At 39.8% G+C, this 22629-nt stretch overlaps 1 protein-coding gene across 1 annotated transcript in view; it reads right to left on the bottom strand.

Annotated features, from left to right (window-relative positions):
- The window catches only part of SUGCT (succinyl-CoA:glutarate-CoA transferase), a 678860-nt gene that overhangs the window by 122309 nt on the left and 533922 nt on the right, over positions 1-22629 (bottom strand). The window contains exon 13 of the mRNA XM_019508722.1: positions 2653-2716. Within this exon, the coding sequence (XP_019364267.1) occupies positions 2653-2716 (64 nt within the window). The remainder of the gene's footprint in view (positions 1-2652; positions 2717-22629) is intronic.

Here is a 22629-nt window from a genome sequence, read left to right as displayed (position 1 = left end):
TTTAGTTCTGTTTCCCTGCAGGCAAGCCCAGCTTCAGCTTTGAAACTCAAAACTTTTAAAAATTTTCAAAATATTTCAACTTGCCTTGTTTCATTTCAAGGCTGTTTCAAAGCTCTCTGTTTCGTGTCGATTTTGCTGTTTCGAGCTCAAAACAAGTCAAAACAGTGTCGAAATGAAACTGCCAGTGAAATTTCACACAGCCCTAATAGCAAGTTGGGAAGGAGCAGTGTTATAGTTATGAATGCAAATTTAGGGCCAAGAATATTATCTGATGATGCTTCCTTGCTTTGTCTTGGGCCCACAACTTCCCCAGTGGTATTATGAATACAAGTTTTTACAATAGTGAGACTCATGGTCTAGCATTTACAGAGAAATCCCTCACGAAATTCCGAGTAAAAAGTCGTTACCTATTGGAGGTAGCCCCTATTGAATGGCTGAATATAACTACATTGGAAACCACTTAAATACTTGAAATGGATATTGAGAAATGGTTAACCTACAAGTGAATTGTCTTTGTAAACCAAAATACGTGTGTAACACTTGCCCTAGGAAAACATAGGATACTCCCAAAATCTACATTCAATAGTAATCAAGCTCTAGGTTCACTTTTTTAAGTTATAGGCAGAACCATATAATATCATTCTATTCATTCAGCCTCCTTCCTCTACTCTATGCCAGGAAAGGAAGGAATTTTGCTTTTCCTGCTCAACTGTCCAATAATCATTATAGCCATCTGCTTCAATACAACAAGCCCTTCATAGAAGCCCATCTAAATGGCTAACCATCAGAGAATAAGATGATTTATTTTCGTTTCAATGCACTGTCACAGGTTTTGAGTTTTAATAAAGTAAAAAATAGCCAAGGATTTGGAAAGCACTGTAGTTTGCCTATGTGAAAACTTACTCTCCTGCCAGTGGTTTCTATCTCTGCTGACAGATTGTTAGAACATTCCTTTCATCTCCCTCCTCTTCTTGCAGTTTAACCTAGCCCCTCAAGGAGTATTTTATTTCTCAAAGATAGATTATGTATTGCATGCAAAATGAAAACTTTACATACTTTTTCCTGTTGCCATCTGCAAAGCTTTTCTACCTGGTTAAAAAAAAAATGAAACCAAAACCTTTGTTTGCCTTTCCATTTTGAATAGACAAAATAGATTTCTTTTTTTCCTGAAAACTCAATTATCAGGCGGTACATTATCAAGAACGTCCACTTCAATTGTGGAGGCACATTAGTGTATTTTCAATTAAATTCCTCAACCTGAAAAGGCCTAAAAGTAAAATAGAAAGTAGAATAAAGACCAAAAATGAGGCATATAAAAAAGTATCCATGCAGGAAAGATGAAATGATATGAACTTCATTCCTCTCTAATCACTCTTTCTGTAACCCAGTGTGACTCCAGGATGTGCAATCTAAGAGAAATTGTATAGGTCAAATTCTTCCTACAGCTACGTGTGTACAACTCAGTTGAAATTGATGAGAACTGTATGCTGTATTAGAAGATGGAATTTTCACATTAGATGTTAAAGAGACAATATTACAAAATATAACTGAAGTGCTGCTCTGCATGGAGGAAGAAAAGTCAAAGTCTCTGATAGAAGAACACATAGAGAAACCACCTCACAGTTAGACAAATATTAGAAAAGGCACTGGGGTCAGAAATGGACTCAAGTGTGAACATTCAGGTTGAGATTTTCACAAGTACTCCATGATAGCCTATCACTAGAGTGACCATACCACCTGGTTTGGCTGGGGCAGTCTCAGGCCGTCCTAATGTCACAGCTGGTTGGTGAGAATGGAGACAAAAGTCCTGGATTGGTGTCACTCTGCCCACACTGCCCAGCCCAGCTTCTCCTGAGAAGCAGCTGGAGTCCGCAGGTGGGGAAAGATTGGGGGCGGGGGCGCACTGGGCTGGAAACCACTCCTCCTGCCTGGGGTGGGGATCAGCTCGAAGAGGGGCAGGGGAGCAGTGTCCCAGATTTCCTTAAAAATAATATCTACCTATCATGGTTCCTATTGGACTTAGTAAGATTTCTAACTTTGCCTTCTCTGGTAGCACAGGTAGGGCACTTCTGTTCAGTCATTCTCAATCACAAAAAAAAAAGAGAGAAATAGCAACTTCAAATCTTTGTCCTTCTGAAATCCTTTCAGAACAAGACATCTTTATTGTCAGCCCTGCTATCTAATTTCTATGAGCCTAAAAACACAGTGTCTTGGAATATGCTCCAATGTGAGACTCCCCTTCCTCCCACCCCTCCTTTTTCTATTAAAAAGGCCCTAAAGGACAGTTTGTATAACTCTCAAAGCAGATCTAAATCAAAAGCAGATTCCTATGTCCTATCAGATAGCTTAATACAAATATTTCTAGCTGTGAGCATTCGCAAATATTATGAAATCCATGAGTCCATGTTCATGTTTTAGGAGAACTGATCTATGAAAACGGTGGGATGGTCCAACACACATTTCAACCCACTTCTACCCCATCACACTATTGGAGCATAAATGAGCATTGATGTCATCCGTCAGTCAAACTTCTGTTCCTTTAATTGAAATAGCAGGATATATCACTTCTTAAGCTTAGTTCTGGAAGTACTTAGTACTTCATGAAGCTTTTTTTTAAGGTCCATTTAAAAAAGAAGAAATAAATATTCCAACCTGGAACAGCGATTCTCCCTGCTGTTGGGTGGTCCATTTCCATGATAAGACCATTGTGCAGCACCTAGAAAAAATTAAAAGAAAACACTTACCAGGACCATAAATACAGTAAGTTCTTACACTGAAGAAGTAAACAGGGAGCAGAGGTACAGTCACTGTCAGGTAGCATGGTAAATACACTCACGCATTAACATGCTTCAGGTCAACATTGCCAGCATTGCCAAAATAGGATATCCTACTATTAAACATCTTGTCCATTTTTATAAAGCTAAATAAGCACCTAAAAGTGAGCAAAATTATTTGATTTTATGAATATAGCTTAATTTGAAGCCACTGACATGTATTTTTTTCCTCACTTTTAGCCCTAAATTGAGTTGTAATATTATTAAAAGGTTTTGTTTAGACAGCCTTATAAGCTCTGTGGAACTGGATGCATAGATATTAGGCTGCTGACTGATGTGGAACCCCCTCCCCACCCCAAAACCCCCCAAAAACCAGCACTTTACTGGAAGAATAATATTGCATCAGTTTGAATCAGCTCCCCAGGATGCTTCAGCGGGATTTTTTGGTGCTTTTATCTAATAGCTGATCCAAACAGATATTAGATAAAAGTGCCGAAAAGTCCTGCTTCAGCACATGAGCTATACAGATGCTGGGCGAGCTGGGTCAAACTGACATGATTCCTCTTCTGGACATGTGCTGCCCCTGGTGCAGGAGTACACCAAGATGAAAGTAAAGCACTGTTTTGTTTTGTTTTGTTTTTTCTGCACCCGTAAGCACTCCACAATCTCAGATTCAGATAAACTGGGCTAGATTGGGCCCAGGAGAGTAAATGCCACCATCTCCCTGCTCCTGCTCAGAGGGAGACAGCCATCAGGGACAAACCATCAGGAGACAGAACAAAGGCCTTTGCTCAATTTCTAAACTTTGATTCCTTATCTTTCCTGGCTTCTGTCAGGAACTTCAAGCAGCCTGGACTTGAATTATTTTCCTTTGATTGCACTTACCTATCTGTGCTTCCCAGCAGGTATCTGCCTTGAGCTTTCCCACAGCTCACTGCTGTCTGTCTTTTTTCACCTTCTTCCTTCTCACCTTCCCTCCCTGTCTTTCTCATGGTATTTCTATGCCATTCACACTTCTCTACTGTTTCTACCAGCTCTTTTCTCTACTGTGATGCCTACAAAAGCCCATCTCTGCTGATTGTGGAGAGATGAATAAAAGACTATGTTTCTTTCACCTTTTTTTCTTTCTTATCCTTATTCTTCTCCTTCCATCTCTCTTATTCCAATTGGAAAAGAAAGACGCTGCTACTTTTGCACCTAGTGCAATTCACATAAATCTGCACCAATTTTTCATTTGTTGGCACCTTGTACCCAGAGCCCCAGACTTGTTTGATGTCATTTAAGTTTTACGCCCTTAGAGCAAGAATTGTATAGTACCCAATGCAACGGGGTTATAAGCTTTTGGGTGTCATCATCATATAAATATGTATTACTAATAATAATCGGAAAGGAGTTGATAAAGCACTGCCTTCATCTTCCCAACTTGCTGCACAGCAGGGCTAAATTGAAGCAAGAGAAGGGGGGATAATTTGTTACTAGAGCAAACAATGGATTAGACATGTAAAGCCATATGTCCAAAGATTTATTGGCACTCCACCTCCCGGACAATCCTCCATGTCACTGGGGATGAAACTGCCCATGGAATGTGTCTTCTTGGTGCACACTACATTCAAACCCATGAGAAAGAGGGCAGGGGGAGGGGAAAAGATTTGAAGATTAAAGGCAAAACAGCAATTAAAAGAAATGTATTACACTACACTTTCAACTACTACCAGATGGTTTTCACACAGCCTTGATTTTTTTTCATATTTAAATAAATTAATCTCAAATAATGCATATAAGTGTTAGAAATCCTAAGAAACAGCATCAAACCTTTAAACCTTTACCCTGCAAAATCCTATTAAAGACTTATGTGTAACTTGCACTCTCTTGTTTTTTCCACTACTATTCACTTGATCTTGAATTTGCAACGGATCACCCTCTGTAACACTCTGCAGTCATCCTACCAGAAGATGCATGTAAGAAGGGAATAAAAGTTGTTTGAGAACTTGATTGCTTAGTGGTATATCAATAGTTCAAGTGCTCTTTAGGGAGGTTCACCAGATTTGGGAAGGCATTATATTTGCACATGCAGTTTTGTCCCCCCAAAGTATACAATACAAGATGAGGTTTTTCCCCCCAATCAGCATGAGGGGATAAGCCCCTCAACTTACATTCACATACAAGGAAACCTCATTAAATACAGTGTCTATCATTAAATTGCTGCCAAAAGGAGCCTGTGCTTAGTAACAGAAACCAACCATGAAGTTGATTAAATGCAGCCAACATTGATCATGATTATAAAACACGTGGCCCATATTTGGCAAACATACTGGTGGGAACTTTTTTATTTATTTATTTATTGGTGCGGCCCAGGTGTTCCCTCTGCAGGGAATTGGCACCAGGCCTGAAAGTACTGCTATCCCAGGCAGGCACAAGGAGAGCCAGAACCAGCCCTGACACCCTCTCTTGGGTACCAAAAGTACTACATTTGATATGCCAATGGGAATCTACCACAAGGATAAGTTAATGCAGCCCATCTGAATACATATCCGGTAGCACCCACTGCACACACTCGCCCTTCAGCACAGACTGTTTTTCAAGTTATAATAAGCCGCAACACTGAACACTTTCTTTTCACTCCCACAGCTGAGTTGCACCTGCCTTTCCCATTTCCAATGATTCCTGTTTCTTCACCAGCCTTAAACATCAGGCAAACATCACCAAACAGGGTCCCAAATAGTTTACCCAGAATCCCTCTATGGCCCCCCCCTTTCAGCCTGTTGCATTAGATTAGTGTGGCTCCGCCCTCCTTCAAGTATTGCTGGACCACCTTGTCCTGCGCCTCATCTGCATATATATTTTTGTAGCACCCCAGGACTCTTGACAAGTAGACCAAGTTCCCGTCATGTGGAGATAACTAGCACATGACTCCTTTGTAGAGGGGTCTATATCTAGAGTGCACACATATACTGCACAGTGCTGAGCTGTAGGGTCACCATGGCTTGAAATGCTGTTGACCCTGCTGGGGCCCAGCCCAATGAACTATACGGTAAATCTTTTGGCTTTGAACTAATATCATGCACAGTTTGTACTCTATATTAGAAGGTATAAAAATGCTGCTTAAAAGCATGTTTATAGAGTACCTGTACTAAAACTTGCAGCACTTTCAAAAAAAGGCAAAATGCATAAGTTCTGGATGAATGAAGTCTATGGGTTTATTTGTACGTTTATTCCAAGGTCGGTGTTTTCAAACCTGGCTCTCACTTTCATGTGCTCAGGGAGAGCAAGGTCAGACAGTAAGGAGGGAGGAAAGGAGCTTCAGGAGGGGAGAAGCGGGGAGGGCAGAGGGCAAGGGGGCTACCTGACCTCCCAGATTTTCCCTTCTCTGGCAGTGGGAAGGGGACAAATTCACAGCAAACCTCCAATAAATAGATTCTATCCCTGGAAAATTAAAACAGATTTATACATTTTCCATATATAGAATCTAATTATTGAGAGGCTGTCTTATATTCAGCATCATGTTATATTCAAGTAAATATGAAAGCATCTTTTTTTTTTCTTTTTTTTTGTCCTACTGTACTTAGCTGGGCTATCTAATAAACCTTCCAATCTCAGCCCACTTCTCCTTAGCCTTAATTAAGACTTTTTCCCTCAATGAAGGCCAATTTTGTAAATTCTTTAAAGTTTAATTCCAACAAAGTACTTATATGCATGTTTAACCTGAAACATATGGGATGCTCATGTGCTTAAAGATAAGAATATCCTTAAATGTTTTTTTGGATCGGGGCCTAAAATAAGTGTCTAAAAAGAGCACTTGCCTAGGGGAGTTGTAAAACTAAGAACTAATTGAAGATAGAAGATTTTCATGATGTGGCTTTATGGATTCCAGTTTCTTTGTTTAATGCAGAGAAGTGCTTGAAGAACTTTACTAATTCCTATTTTTTGGAGAAAGATCCTATTCTTGCACTAAATAAACAATAAAAGCATTTTTCCTTTGGTATATTTAAGATAAGGATTATTAACCTAACTTGTTTTCTTTTTTTACAGAAGATTTCATGAGATGCAATCATGGCTTCCCCCAATTTTGGAGTACGTATGATGTCGATTTTCCCTCTCAGACTGCTTTTCCCTAATGTACTATATCTCTAGTACTTTTATGTTTGTTTTCCAGGGTAAGTAATCTTCACACCAATATATTTAGTTCTATTCTCCCTTTCTCTTTTTCAGACAGATTGAGCGATTATAAATTAGCCCCGTAAGAACTGGATCTGGCCGATGCCTGTACATTTTTGCACACAACAGCAGTATGGTTTCAAAGAAATGTGTAATTTCCTGTTTCATTTGATCCTATTATTGGGATTCCCAAAATAGAAAATTACTGGAACTTCATTCTTATTTCCCTGTATACATCCTATACAAGGGAGATCATACGGACACATCGTATCATCAAGGAAAACCACTTTCTTTCATCCAATCCTAATGAAGAGACAATATTTACCTTCATTATCTATCAAGCAAAAGGTAAATTCAGAGAAGGAACTAAAGGGGAGGCAGGAGGAAAGGCCTGGTTCTCCACTGTCTTTCACCTTGTACTCATTTATTTTGTAAAATAAGTATAGAGTGGATTCAAAGGCCTACCATTCTGGTTTGGTAGTCTTACACTTTGTATTTTTTTTCATTCCATTGTAATGAAGTAGTGAATCAGGCTCAACATGTACAATGTGGTGGTGTCTCTCTCCACCGAACATCTACTGAGCTAATATTATGTTACACAGATATATGGATACAGATGTTTTGGAGTTTCTTCCTTATGACGTTGTCCCTTCTATCAAAATGTTCTGAACTATCCTTACTATGTTACAGACCAGGCAAGATTCCTCCTCATCATCTGATATTATTTTGAATCAAGCTAGTAAAGGTAAGAGTGTCATGTTTACAGGCCATTGAGGCCCACTGAGGCAATGGACAGCGGGCTCCACTGTTTCTTTAACTCTGGCATGAGGAAGGGGGTGATATTGTCAGCACCGCACTCTGGTCACCTTTGACACCCAGGTTCCTCCTGGTACCCACTGGAGAGGAGGCTGGGTCTACATCAGGACAGCACTGGAAGTGGACACAATGAATGGAAACCCCAACCCCTGTCATCTGGGATAGAGTCTAGGTCCTTCCAGTCTGTAGCCAGTCACCCTATTGACTGAGCTACACAGCTTCCAAGTCAAGCTAGTATCAGGTGGAATTCTGCAAAGATTGACACTTAGATCTATGTCAGGGATAAAATCAGATTCTACGGGGATCTGCTGGTCAACAGACCTTTTATGCAATCTCATTTTTAAATGATTTAATCAATACAGAGTCATCGGAGAAACTGAAGGGGCAGCCTCTCTTATCAGCTGAAGGGAAGTATGCCAGGTTTCTCCGTATTTTACCTGGTGTCCTTATTTGCACCATTTGTCTGATCAAAAGGGAACCTTGCATCATTCATACTTTTTCTATTTAAAATTCATTACTCTTCATAGTTTCATAGTTTCTAGGGTCGGAAGGGACCTGAGAAGATCATCTAGTCCGACCCCCTGCCATGGCAGGAAAGACTACTGGGGTCAAACGACCCCAGCAAGGTGTTCATCTAACCTCTTCTTAAAAACCCCCAGGGTAGGAGCCTGCACCACCTCCCTTGGAAGTTGGCTCCAGACCCTAGCCGCCCTGACCATGAAATGGTCTTCTCTTTTCTTGCAATGTAATTTTTTAAGGTCACTTACACTGGTACATATGTTTAGGCCTTTCCCATTGATTAGAAAAAAAAAGGAGACCTCTCTTACTTACCAGCTAAAGCAACAATGCATGATAACTGTTCAAAGACTCTGCACACCCATGCTGACTTCAGTGAAAACCAGGGTTGCTCAGCATCATGGAATTACACAAGTATGAACTCAGACCCCTCATTTTCTGTTCTCTGGATCAGCCGTTTTATGAATGACGTGTTTTTTCTCCACCTGACATTTGTGTTTGTTCTCTGTTGATTTACAGTCCTTAACACCATAGGATCCACATTAGGATCCACTGCTGTACTGATATTTTCCATATTCTCTGAGACAGTACGTGCATACACACACATGCAAGTGAAGTTAGGTTGTTACCACATTAACATCAGTGGAATAGGAACTTCTAACTTAGTAGAAAACAACAACGGCAATCACCACAATTTACAGTATTAAGTAGATCCTGGACTATTTTGTAACTTCAAAAAAACTTACAATGGCTACAGTTAGCCACATTACTTTCTCTTTTACTTTGGTGAGTGAAAGAAAAAAAATATATTGATAACCTTTACTTCAACAGTAGTTTTATCTGAAAACAAATGTGCATAAAAACTCTTAAGACCTCCAATATTCTATTTGCATAAGGAAAACAGAGAAGCACTCAATATATTTCATCACATATATTGTCAACTGTTTCATCATTTTCAGTCAGCTTGTCATGAAAACAACTATGAGGGATGTTTATATCAGCTGTTGGGAACATAAGAGAACGTAACTTGGGAATAAATGCTAAAGGTTAATTCCACTATTTCCTGGACACTCTTAAAAACTACCAACAATAAGATATAGAGTTGAAATCCCATGCGACTGTAGCTTATGCTTACATAATTAATTTTAAACTTTAACTTTGGTTATTTCTTGTAATCACACCTTGTTCAAAACAATCCATGTAGTGAAATTACATTTCAGTGTTAAGGTGTCTGTTAATATCATTGACTTTAAATACATTCTTTATTTTTCCGTTGTATTTTGAGGCTACACTCTATGTTCCAAAAATTTAAAAAATGAATTGTTATATGAAAGAAAGAGAGAATATAAGGAAGTATAATTAATATTAAACAGTATACACCTGCAATAACATAATATTAAAATTGATTTATATAAAAGAGTCATGAAATTCAAAATTAAGGTTCCCTTAGGAACTTCATCTCTACCCTCTTGTGAGGAAGGACTTTTTCATTACAAGATCATAGTACATATACAATAATGAAGCATGCCACATAAACTTTCATAGGTCATCTCTGGGGAGAAAATAAAACATTTACTATGTTACAGTATTTGACTTTATATTTATTGAGATAGACAGACAGAGCTTCAGTGCTCATTGTGTTTCCTATAGCAAGCATAGGAAATCCTGAAAATACCACAATATATAAAACTACCAACACACTGTAAATATCTCTAGATCAATTTGAAGAACTTTGACTCATTGCATCTCTCAAGGTTCATAAGAATATTTGATGCCTGAAGTTAATTCTTCAGGAATAAAATAAATAAATAAATTGCAACTAAATTCCAAGGCAGAATACTGAGAATTGTAAGAAATAAATGGATAGACTAAGGTTTGCTAGAGGCTAAACAAAGGCTGATATCCTCTAAAAAAAAAAAACATGCCTGACTCATCAAAATGAGAAAAATACTTGAGTTTGATTATCAAAGGCATCAAACACTAGACATGATTATTTGGTGCCTTACACATTTTATGATCGTATACATTGGCACAAAGACAAATGTCAAATGCCATCACAAATAAATGATAGTGTTTCTGTTCATACTATAAGAGTTTAAATCACAAGTAGCCAACCTGAAGCACAGGTGCCACAAGTGGCACAGGCAGCCTCTATGTGGGGCGCATGGCAGATCGGGGGGGAACAAAAAGCAGATTAGACAGGAGCACCAGGAAGGAAGTGGAAAGCAGAGCAGCAGATGGGGCAAGGGAAGGGGACCAGAATGGCACTCAGGGAGGATGTGGGACTAAGTTGTGGCATGCCTGAGAAAATGATTGCCCCTCCCCACTCCCCACCTTATTTAAATGCCCTAAGGGCAGAGAATGGAGAATCAGGCACATTATACATGTTCACTTTCATGCAGATAAGGAGCTCTTTGGCTGCCTTATAGTTACTTGGCAAAAAAAAACCTATACCATAAAGTATCTGATATCTTGACTTTAGTCCTTTTCAGTTGTAATGTAATTAGGAATCTGATTGCCTAACCTGGAGTGAGGCTTCTCTTTGGTTTGTTAATTACCAGATAGGTCCCAAATTCATTCTAGCTGCTGGCTGCTTGACACAGCAGCCAACTTCCCAATGCTAACTGAGAGAGGCAAAGGAAATGGAAAGACTATGCTAAATACATTGCGAGAAAGGAAATCTCAGATTTAATTTTTAAATTGCTTATTGAATATGCATTTGAAATATACAAACATTCTGATACCACTCCTTAATACTGTTATCACAAGTTAAAGAGAAAGGATTTTCAGTGCCACAAAGGAAATGATGTAACAACATACTCCATATCTTTGTTGCCACAAGATAGTTAGCTATTGGTAACTGTAATTCCTAGCTTTAAGGAAAGAAATAATATGAGGGGGCGGTGGGAAGGTTCTGTATCTGCTAAACAGAAAACCATAACCACAGTCATCCCGAAAACAAGCAACGTTTAGCTCAATCAGAATTCTCATGTTATTATGTTATACACGCAGAAAAATACCTCTCCCAAGTCAAAATAATCTAATATATTTGAAATCAAGAGTGTCTTGAAATCCTTTCCATCTCATTGTATACTGCCCTTGTACTAGCCAAATGGGCAAATAGGAACACATTATTTGGTATACCTGAGCCTATCAATTCTCGTTGCTTACATAGCAGTGCCCATCTTTTCAAATCTCAGTTTATATGGAAATTCCTTTATACGTCTAATAACTTTAGACATCTGTATCTAAATCTGAAGCCCGAGATTCTTTTATATGCAGAACAGTAGCAAATTTTAACAAACAGCTACATAATTTTGATAGCCACTGAGTCACTTCCTTAAATTCTTGACTTTTCTTTTCAATGAACAGAATCTGGACTTTGTGCCTTGATGCTCTTTAATTTATCAATTTGTTCCAGCATTTCTTATTCTGACATATCAATTTTGATAGTCCCCTATATCTTTACCAACTTTCAGGTTCCAGGTTCCCTCTCCTGCAAACATTCTCTTGGATACAAAGTAGCTTTTAAAAAGTATTACATTTCTTTGTGCAACATCCTTATTCTCCTTAATTGCTTCCTGGGAGACCAGTGGATCTAATTTCTCCTAGGTGTCCTGCTTCTGCTATACATTTTATTTTCTTGAAGGGGAAATGATTATTTTATATGGAGGCAAGAATCACTGATTAATTGCCCTTCAAAAGTCCTAAAATGCACCCCCCACTCCCAGTTCCATCATATTTTTGACGTGCTCTATCTTACAATTTTTTCTACTCGTCCTCTAGAACTGGATTTTCATTTTCTGAAGGATGCTTGTTTGGAAAAAGAAAAAAAGAAAATCTTTATAAACCATGCCATGTAACTATATTTGATTATTTCTTACCTTCCTTCCTTCTTTCTTGTTTGGTGTCTGAATGCCTTTGTTTTATTATACTTTACTTAAACTAGCTGTCTGCTAGTTTAAGTCTGACCATTTTAATTTTCTCTTTACTAAAATTCGCATCTTTATCTTTTTGAAACTCTCCTTTTTTAAGTTTGTTATCCATACTGCTACATGTTGGTATGAGCACGACACTGACAACATTGAATTTAACTGTACTGTAGTCACTGGTTACTAGTGGCTAATAGTGCATATAGGCAGTTGCAACTACAGTGGCTCAACATATATTGTGTTTTATACCAGTTCCTGCATCTGTTACTTAGGATTAAGTAAAGAATAGGCACTCAACTTGGGTGCTCTAAGTCAGTGGTTCTCAAACTTTTTCCTACCAGGACCCATTTGCAAAAATCAATGGCCTGTCCCCCATCCTGCTCAACTCAAAGCGCTGCGGCTGTGGCAGCTCCAGCTCACATGGACAGCAGTGGAGCAAGTCCAGCCCCAGCACAGGCTGGCAGGAGAAGGAGGAGAGGCCTGTGGCACCCCACCTGCACTGAGCTGGGGCTGCCATGCCACAACAGGTAGCCTGGTCATGGCCCCTAGCCTGGTCATGGTCCCTCCTGCCCCCCCAAGCAGCATGTCCTGGCTGCCCTGCTCCTGCAAGCACAGGCACAGGTGCCAGTGCCACCAGCCTGGCCATTCAGCTCTCCCTCCCACCGCCCCTCTGTCCTGTGACAGCTCGCGACCCTTTGAAATATTCTTGTGACCCACAAGTTGAGAAACGCTGCTCTAGAACTAAGTGTTCAAAAGAAGCAATCATTCAACGTGATGAAAAATTGCTTCCCTTATACCTTGTCCCACTGTGACACTTGACCAGCTGAAAGTAGTTGAAGTCACCCGTTATTGCTGCCTTATTATTAGGCTTAGTTGATTCTTTGATCCCCCTCTACATTTTGGACTTAATATCCGTTTCCTGATCAGAAGACCCAGTAGTATAGTCCTGGTGCTATTCCCCCGGCTCTATGACCTAATCTGTCCTTCCTGTTCAATTTATAGCCAGGTATTACACTATCCCATTGATTTTTGTCATTCCAAAATTCTTCAGTAATGGCTAGCATGTCAAGGTCCTCTTTCTTTGCCAAGAATTCCAGGTCACCTATTTTTTTCCCTTTGCACTTCTCACACTGGTATATAGACATGTATAGGATGTATATGCGGGGAGGAAAAAGGGGGTTGGAAACGTGCATTCATATTTAACCCTTTACTCTGATAATTTTAACTTTCCAAAGTGTACCACTGTAGTCTCTACTGTTCTCCTTCAACTTTGCTGTGATTTCAGTCTTATCCTATACCTAATACGGAGGCACCCTTTATATTACTTAAATCCCTAAAAAATGTTTGTGCAACCTGAGTGCTCCTCAGCATTTGCCAGCCTTCCCCCAGCTCCTCACTTAAGTCTTCTTAATTTCCTGTGTCAGCTGCCTGGTCCTACTATGGGTAAGGTGGAGTCTACCTCTGCTCTATAGGTTCTCACAGCACCAAACATCTCTAGTCAAGTTAAGTCAAGACAGTCCCGAGGCTGCGGCAACCTTTGAGACACCTTAGATCAGGGTGGGCAAAATGGCAGGTCCACCCAGTGGTCAGATTTCATTTCCCAGCAGCTTTTGCTCCCCTCACTGCAGCCAGTTTCCATGGAGACCCCAGGAGCAACAGGGTCATAACAGCATGGGGCCATGGTTTCCCTGTACACCAGCCCAAGCACTGCTGGCAGGACCCACAGCTGAGTGGGGAGCTGCTCTGGGCCCAGGACATGCAGATTGCAGCTCTGCCCTGCAATCACGTTGTCACCACCACAAGATCCCGGCCCGGACCTTAAAGCTGCTCCCTGCCCAGCCCACCCCTGCCTTAGTTGCTGTAGCAACCCTCCTTTGGAGGTTACTTGAGTTGCTTTGCACCACTGGTGATTCTTTGGGCAAAGTGCCTGATGGCGCCCATCCCCTAGTGGCTGTGTGGTTAAGTCAAGAATAGTCACTCAACTTGTGTGCTCTAGGACAGTGGTTTCACAGCCTTTTTCCTGTCCTGACCCACACCCCTCTGGCCCTGCCAGTGCCCAATCCCCAGCCCCCTGCCCTGCTGGGCCATGCCGGTGTCCCTCACTCCTGACCAGCTCCATCTCTGTTACCCTCCCTTAACTGCTCACCCACAAGGCCTTGTTGTTATTGAGATTAAGTAAAGCAGACTGCCCATGGGCCTTAGAGTGAGCCTGAGTCCAATCATCTCATCAGCAGGCCCTCCCAAACCCCCATAGTCTCAATCTAGCTCTTAAGGCTCTCTTGGCCTGGCTGTGCCCCTGCAGGGCACCTATAGCCTCAAGGGCACATTGCATGGCTGTTTTTCCCCTATACCACACCCCAAGCCTTGCAGGTGTTAACTCTTCAAATGTTCCTTTTTCTTAGCCCCTCTCGGGACTCTCAGACCCTCTGGGTCTCTCTGCCCTCTTTCTCTGGGCCCTTGGGCCCCTGGCCTCTCATGTAGTCCCTCTTGGGGCCTATACACCCTAATCCCCCACTCTAGCCCTCTCTGGTTGGTGGGTCCTCTGTTCCACCTCTCAGCCCTGGCCTAAGCTTGAAGTGGCCAGCACACCACACTGCCCTGCTACAAATAGGCTGTACTGGTCTATATGGTACCAGATAGCAGACCAAGAGCAGCCTGGCTTGACAGGGAAACTTCTCTAGCTTGTGCCAAATTCAAACTCTTTTCTTGGACATCACCATCTCAGCCAGGAAGTGAAACTCTGAAGTCCTCCATGAGTAGCTAAACTTAGCATTTCAGAGGCAATGGTTACAAGGACTAAGGACTTCAGATTTTTTCAGTGTTGAAAGAACCACTCTTTTATGCCTCCCTACTTTATTAGTACCAAATATGTACCACAACCATGGGCTCCCTTCCAGCACTTTTTGGCAGTTTGTCTAGTGTCCCCTGAGGTTCACCCCTTTGTACCCAATGGGCACCTCACCAATTTGTTCACGTGGTGTACACATGCCTCAACTATTAATAGTCCCAATCATTTAACTGCCTTATTCTTCCTTCAAATTAAATTACTGAAGAAGTATTTGAATATAATATTTAGAATGTTTTCTATACTAATTTTTACATTTCCTTTGTAGTCATTGCCAAAGAATAAAAAAGTGTACAAAACCCCATGCCAAACCACATAAACTGCCATGAAAAAATACACAAAACAAAGACAAATTAAGTAATCAAAATAATATTAAAACAATGAAAATCTTCCTTGACAGTTATAGTTGAAACACCTCACCATCATCTAATCGACAAACACCTACTTATTCTCGGAGAAAAAGCCCCAAATTCAATTTATACCTCACAGTCTAAGTAAATATGAGACAGCTGCTAAATACGTCTGTATAAATCTCAAATGTTTTCATCAGTTATATTGGAAAATAATGAAAATGAAAAAAGGAGGACTTTTTACTCTAACAGCAGGTGGTGTTCAACTAAAAGGCCAATTTTTGAATTCTTTCAGAGAAGCAAATATTTCAAAGGTGTTTACTACAATAAGTCATAATAAATATTTGTGAGAAGTAACAGGGGATTTGGGAAAAAAAAGGATTAAAATTTAGGGCAGAAATTAGTTAGTCACATAAATGGGCAGATTTTCAAACTTGTTGAGCTCCCACTGACTTCAGTGGGATTTTGGGGTGTTCAGCACTTTTGAAAATCAGGCCCCAGGTACTCAGGTGCCTGAAAATACCTAATGGCTAAGATTTTCAAAAGTGACTGGTGATATGCGGTGATTCAATATTCAGGAGCCTAAATGCATGTACTTTTGAAAGGGCCTGATTTTCAGGGAGTGGTCAGCACTTTTTGAAAACCTGGCCTTTTCATATTATCTCCAGTTAGATACTGATGCACACAAAATGATTAGTTGCTTTTGAAAAGCTTGGCTGTAGCAATCTAATTTTAGGCACCTCGTTTAAAACTTAAAAAACAAAGATTTAAGAACTTGCATCATATTTGCTGCCTCCCTTTTACACTGCTCTGGTATCATGTAGGAGATGGAATCACTGCATCATCAGGGATAATCTGACATACGAGGTGTAGAGCTGCAAGGATGAAAATGAATGTTGGGCAGGGAAGTGGTGTCATCAGAGCATGCTAGGCTCCAGTTATTCTGATCAAGCAAGTAGTACCTTAGGAAGGTTGCCAGCTGGTAAGCACTGAATCAGGTAAGGTACTTAATTAGAATCAAGGAAGGCCGGGATCTCAGGGCACTGTAAATGACTCCTTAGCCAACAGCCCCAGTGCATTGAGTACAGTCTGCTCTTTAAACTTAAAATGGCAGGGCATCTGACCCTAGCACTGTAAAACAATTACTTAATTAGCTTTTATTTTTGTTACTAATTAAACCCAGGAAAATGACTACTGAAAGGCAACTTTAAAACAACAGTTGTGATTCTCTATTTGCAAATCCTACATTCATGGTAACATTCATAAAAAGAGAACCGAGCTATTGCCATCATGATACCTTCTGACATATACCAGCATGAGAGGATGTCCATTACCTAAAGCAGTGGACAAGGAGTCAAAACATCTGTGTTCTGTTGCTAACATTGGCATATATTTCTTGCATGACTCTGGGCAGGCAAATCATTCAGGGCCAAATTATTCATACTGAGTAGTAGCTTAGTCCGGGAAACACTCCAGTAGAACTAATGGGGCTACCGTAGAGTAAGGCACTACTCAGAATAAAAGTGAAACTATCTGGTCTTTAATCTTTCTATGCCTCGGTTTCCCCATATCTAAAACTGAGGAAATGATAACTAATTATTTCACAAGGATCTTGTGAAGATGAATTTGTTAATACCCATAAAATACATGGCATGCAAAGTCCTATGTGAACAAGCTATTTTGCAACATGCTGGAACAAATTCTGGCCCACCTGTTTCTTATGCCCCATGCAGTCATAAGAACTAATGAATTATTGATACATACGCTGTTATGAATCATACACCTCTCAAATTCCTTCATCAAATTTAAATCAATAAAAAAATTACAGTAAAAATTAAAGTTACTTTTGTGGTTTGCAGACTTAAAAAGAGAAAAACAAAAGTAAATCCAAAAAATTCAAAAAAAATAACCCCAAACAAATGCTTTAAAAAGTCCAGAAAATGATAATGATGTCATGCTAGAGTATGCTGTCCTACTAAGCATAAAAGTTATCAAGAAGATTTAAAATTGATTATGTTGACAATTGTCCTTTTGTTCAGTTGCCTTTTTAACCAAGAGATAAGCTTCCGAACAAATCCTTCTTTTTTTTTTTTTTTTTTAAAGAAATTGCTTTGAAAACAAATGGATATAAATGTATTGGAAAGAATAAAAGGAGCTCACACTTCAGATGAGCGTAACTGGCCTCCAGGTGGACAGGAAAAGACAAGAGAACCCCACCACCTTTGCTATCATGCACATCTGTTGGATTAGATAAGTCTGATATGTATCTCCATGCTTCACCATGCCAAGTCTTCCCCAAACCCTCTGATCAGCTATGTTCCTACTGCTCTGCTAATGACAGAGAAAGATTTTCTCCAGTTTCTAGGATGAAGAAATGTTTTTGTATAAATCAGATTTCCAAAGAATCACAGTGTCATATGGGCTAGGGATAAGCCACATGTTGTCACAATTTTGTAGTGGAAGTTTCCATGTGTACCTGTCAAATAAACTGGAGATTATTATATTACAATATACCTGATTTTGCAACACTGACATTGACTGGTCCCATTTAGTAAGAACTCCTCTAATAGCTGTTCTGTTAAAGAAATCATGTACATCTTCTTATACAGGCATTTATGTTATGGCAAAAAATACACTGTGTAGAAGGAAAAGAAATCTCCATAGTCAGGAAGCCTTAAATACTCATGAAGTTGCTGCCTGGGCTAATAGTAAGCAAAGGAACCATTAACAACAGCATTGTACCATTCATGCTAATATTTCACTCAGTTTTTGACAGTCCATGGGGGCCTCACCTGTTTCTCCATGCACAAAGTACATAATCAGTATAAGTTTTCCAATCTTGCACATCACACTGAGTTCCCAGGAGCCTTACTTTAAGTACAGCATCCATCTTTCACCTGCCATATAAGTGTTGTGGTTTATTTATATATCATTCATTGTTTTGTTAGAGCTGGCCTGTCAGCTTGAAGCACTCACCCCTTCCCATGGCTATACAGCTTGCTCACCCACAAAGGATTGCCACATAACACTGGCACCTGCTCAGCACTGTAAAGTACATCCAGATGGAAGCGTCTCCCTGCAGACTTTGGTCCTGCTGTGGACAGATTCTCTACCTTCCCTTCATAAGTAGTTCATTTCTGAGTATCCTTGAAGTGACCTTACACCCCATTAGAAGAGGAACTGTGGTTATAGATGGAACTGTGGGGTTTTGACCTCAGTCACAGAGCTCAGATATCACGCTGATGAGCACAGAACAGAAACACAGACAGATCACATAGACAAAAAATTTTTGAAGGATCAGCCTGAATTATTTTTCATCTCCTTGCTTTGCCTCCTGTGCCATCAGAAGAGCTATAATGGAAGGTTCATAGGATGACATTTGGGACCAGATTCTTTCTACCTGTTAGGCACGTAAGTGGACAGACAGGCCTAAGCGTGATCTTACTCCATCCCCTGCTTGCATTGGAAAAACTGTTAATATAAGAGGATGGGTCCTCCTCTTTCCAACAACTTTTTTATGACTCAGTTTTAAGGAGATGACAAAACTAGCTGCATTCATGGATTTTCAAGGATTTGAGCAGAATTGTACTTAGGTTCCTAAGTATATTTAGTTGCCCAATAGATGGAGCAGAATTTAGCCCTTGCTTTGATTCATATTATACCCTCATACCACTGACCACAGTGACAAAGGTGGGGGGGTGGAATATCAGTTTCAGACAAAGGAGCTGAGGCCCAGGGTAAAGTATTGCAAGATCTCTTCAAGGAAGTAGAATGAAAAGGCAAGCACAATTTTCCTTAACATATTGTTACCTTCTACCTTCATTCATTCTAGTAGTGGAGTTATTACATACAGTTCTAGTAAAATTTTTATCGTCATTTCCATTATAAACTTCTAATTTCAGGGGCTTTATTAGTCAACTATAAAACTGTACTCCAAATTACAGTAAGGCAAATGAGCTTTAAGGACAGCCAACTGTTTTGGAGCTATGAGGGAACAAATGAAAGAAGTGATTTTCTGTTTCATAACATTTTTGAGCTTCAATATATTTAAATATTATGGCTTGAAAAATATGACTGTGAATAATATTGAATTTATAGGTATTTGGTCAACAACATGTAGTAAGTGCCATATAAACACTTAATATAAAAAGAAAAGGAAGAAATGATCAGTGTTTCCATTGCATATTGAACTGCTAAGCATGTATATATTTATTTTTTTCTATATAGATTTGTTTTAAATACTGGTGCATATTAATTTTACAGTGGCTCCATACCATTCTCACTTCAAAGTCAATTGGGATTATGCCGTTAACTTCAATGAGAACAGGACTGGGCTCAAGATGATAAAATACAACCAAAATATCACAATTTTAAATAGTTAAATACAGACTTACCAAAGAGTCTGCAAGAATTACTCTCATTATTTTAGTGACATTGTATATAAGTTCCCAGGCCAGAAAGTCATCAGATGAAAATAGAGATCAATTACTTAATGGAAAAAAAAAAAAAACCTCGAGTATTTTTGTTTTTTTCAAACTTCACATATGTTAGAAATCCTGGAAATTAAAAGTTAAATTTTTATTTTTCCAAAAATGAAGCACTATAGAGTATCCATGAACATTTACCGTGTTCACCTTCCAAACCATGCACACATTTGCATGTATGATTCATTAGGCTCAACTAGCTTCCTAGTACATATGGAACCTTGTTTTTGTTTTTTCTTTTAACAGGTTCATAGCTTAGACACATAGGTACTGTATCTGGGCTAAACTTGAGCATGACAAAACTATTACATTAGAAATACTGCTCTTTCTAAACTGATTTCCAACTGTTTCCCAAGAAGCAATGTGTGTGATAAAAATGGTTACCTCCTTCCCATTTGACATATATTCTCTCTTTCTTTCCCACTTCGATTCTTTTCAACTGCTATCCCTTTCACAGCTTTCCACGTCAGGGTCAACATCTATTTGTGGACCATAATTTACACAGAAAACACTTTGCATAGTTCAGTAATTCCTAGAACAATAGCACCGTTCCTTTCCCAAACCCACCAAATTTACAACAAACTCAGTTTCAAAAACAAGGTGTTGGAAGTTATGATAGACCAGGGGAAAATAGGAAATCACCGAAGAACAAGACTTCTCATTTTTGCAATCTCAAGCATCCTGATAGCTCATGAATTTTATATTCAAAATTTCACCAAAATTCTCCTGTGACAAATATACACCTGCAATTTTCTGACAGGATTTGTTAGTTTTTTTTATTTACAATGGAAGGGATACAAAATCAGCTTTATAATGGAAGGCTACCCTCAATCTTATGATCCAATAAAATTACAGCTGGAATTATTTGACTTTAAGCAAATATTCAGTGCAACTGGAACTGCTATTTGTATATTGCTACATATTAAGCTGTTTTAGGACTTTCTGACTCCCTCAGTATAACAATATTTTATTATGTCTGAGTCCACTTTAAGCAAGTTCAACTGTAATAAATATTAAGAACATCTGCCAGATGTCATGTCAAGTCATTCTCATTCCCTTGATAGGCTCATTCCATTGTACCTTTTCATTCTAATGACCACTCCATGGACCTAAAATAATTTAAGAGAACTGAATTGAAAAGTTGTACAGAAATAAGATCATTCTGTATGGATCCATAGCCTGCACGAACTCTCTATAACTTCAGTGGGATTCCAGGGTGGCTACAAGAGTCTGTGGGCCTCTCTCTTTAGTGTCAGGTCCTAGTGGAACAAAAATATTGTTGTCTTTGATAAACTGTTGCGGTAATTTCAGGATTGATATGTACCATTAACATCTTTTGAAGTTGTGGATGTGCTTACCAGGTGTTCAACCTCCGGCCCATAAGTCAGATCTGGCTTGTGGAAAATCTTTAGGCATCTAAGCACATTTTAAAATACATCCCTAAGTGCCAATTCAGGAGTTTCATGCCTATTTTTATTAAAATAGGCACCTCTGAAAATTCCAGCCCCACTCAGTGCAACAACTCCATTTTCTGAGTACTGTCACTGCTGAGCTTCAACAAAGTAAACTTATACCATAAGTTACCTTTTGCACTCCCAAATGTTAATCTACAAGTGAAGTGAAAGCAACAAACCTGGCCTTCCTCATCTGAGAAGGCATGTACACGCACACTTTACTGCGGAGTTGACTAATTAGCTCCACAGTAAAGCTTCACTGTCTACATGAGTGGTGCTATTAGGTCAGAGTATACTAATTAACTTCACCATAGGATAATACTGCCCGACACAAGTACTATCCTACAGTGGAGTTATTTACTCCATCACAACACATATATAGACTGTGACTAGAGCTGGCTGGAACACAAGGGTGCTAGAGGGCAGGGGCTGCCGGCTGGCTAGCCCCGCACTGGAGCAACCTCATGCCCCATATTCAGCCCTTCTGCAGCACGCTGAGTCAGGGTAGAGCAGCTCCAGGATGGCAGGCTGCCCCCAATCCTTCTCCCCTTCCTGCCCCCTTGCTCCCCCTCCCACCCCCCGGGACCTTCTGCCGTAAAATCATAGAATCAAAGGACCAGAAGGGACTTGCAAGATCATCAGGTCTGGTCCCCTGCCATGGGCAGGCAGTTATTGGGCTCAACAAGGTGCTTAGCCAGCGTCCTCTTGAACATCTCCAAGGATGGCAACTGTGCCACCTCTGCTGGGAGTGTGTTCCAGATTCTAATTACCCTTACAGAAAAGAAGATTTTCCTTTTGTCTAGCCTAAATTTTACCTCTATTAGCTTGTGCTCATTAGTCCTCGTCCTCCCAAAGGATGCCTTCCTGAAGAGTTGCTCCCCTAGGTCTTGGTGCTCATCCCTGATGTACTTGTAAGTGGCTACCGAGTCACCTCTCACTCTTCTCTTACTCAGACTGAATAGGCTGCACTGCCCCAGCTCAACATGCATAGTCCCAGGTACACATGTAAATGTACTAGGAGCAATAAACTCCAGCACAAACTGTGCTGAAGTTTATTCAGGCACACTGATTTCATATGTAGATGCGCCCTAAATGTACTATATGCCAAAAGAACTGTACCACAAACTATCCTATCAACAGGATGTTGAAGAATACTTGAAAACTGTATGTTGTCCTGCAGATTTACTGTCAACTGGCTGAAGTTTTAGGCAATAACCTGCAAAGTCATTAAGAATCTTAACTGATTTTTCAGAAATTTTCCACAAGTTTTCAGTCTTACTCTAAAACATATATATATATATAT

Source organism: Gavialis gangeticus, unplaced genomic scaffold (genome assembly GCF_001723915.1).
Source record: "Gavialis gangeticus isolate Ggan-Ray unplaced genomic scaffold, GavGan_comp1, whole genome shotgun sequence".
In the NCBI taxonomy this organism is placed as follows: domain Eukaryota; kingdom Metazoa; phylum Chordata; order Crocodylia; family Gavialidae; genus Gavialis; species Gavialis gangeticus.
This window is presented reverse-complemented; position numbering and strand designations above follow the sequence as displayed.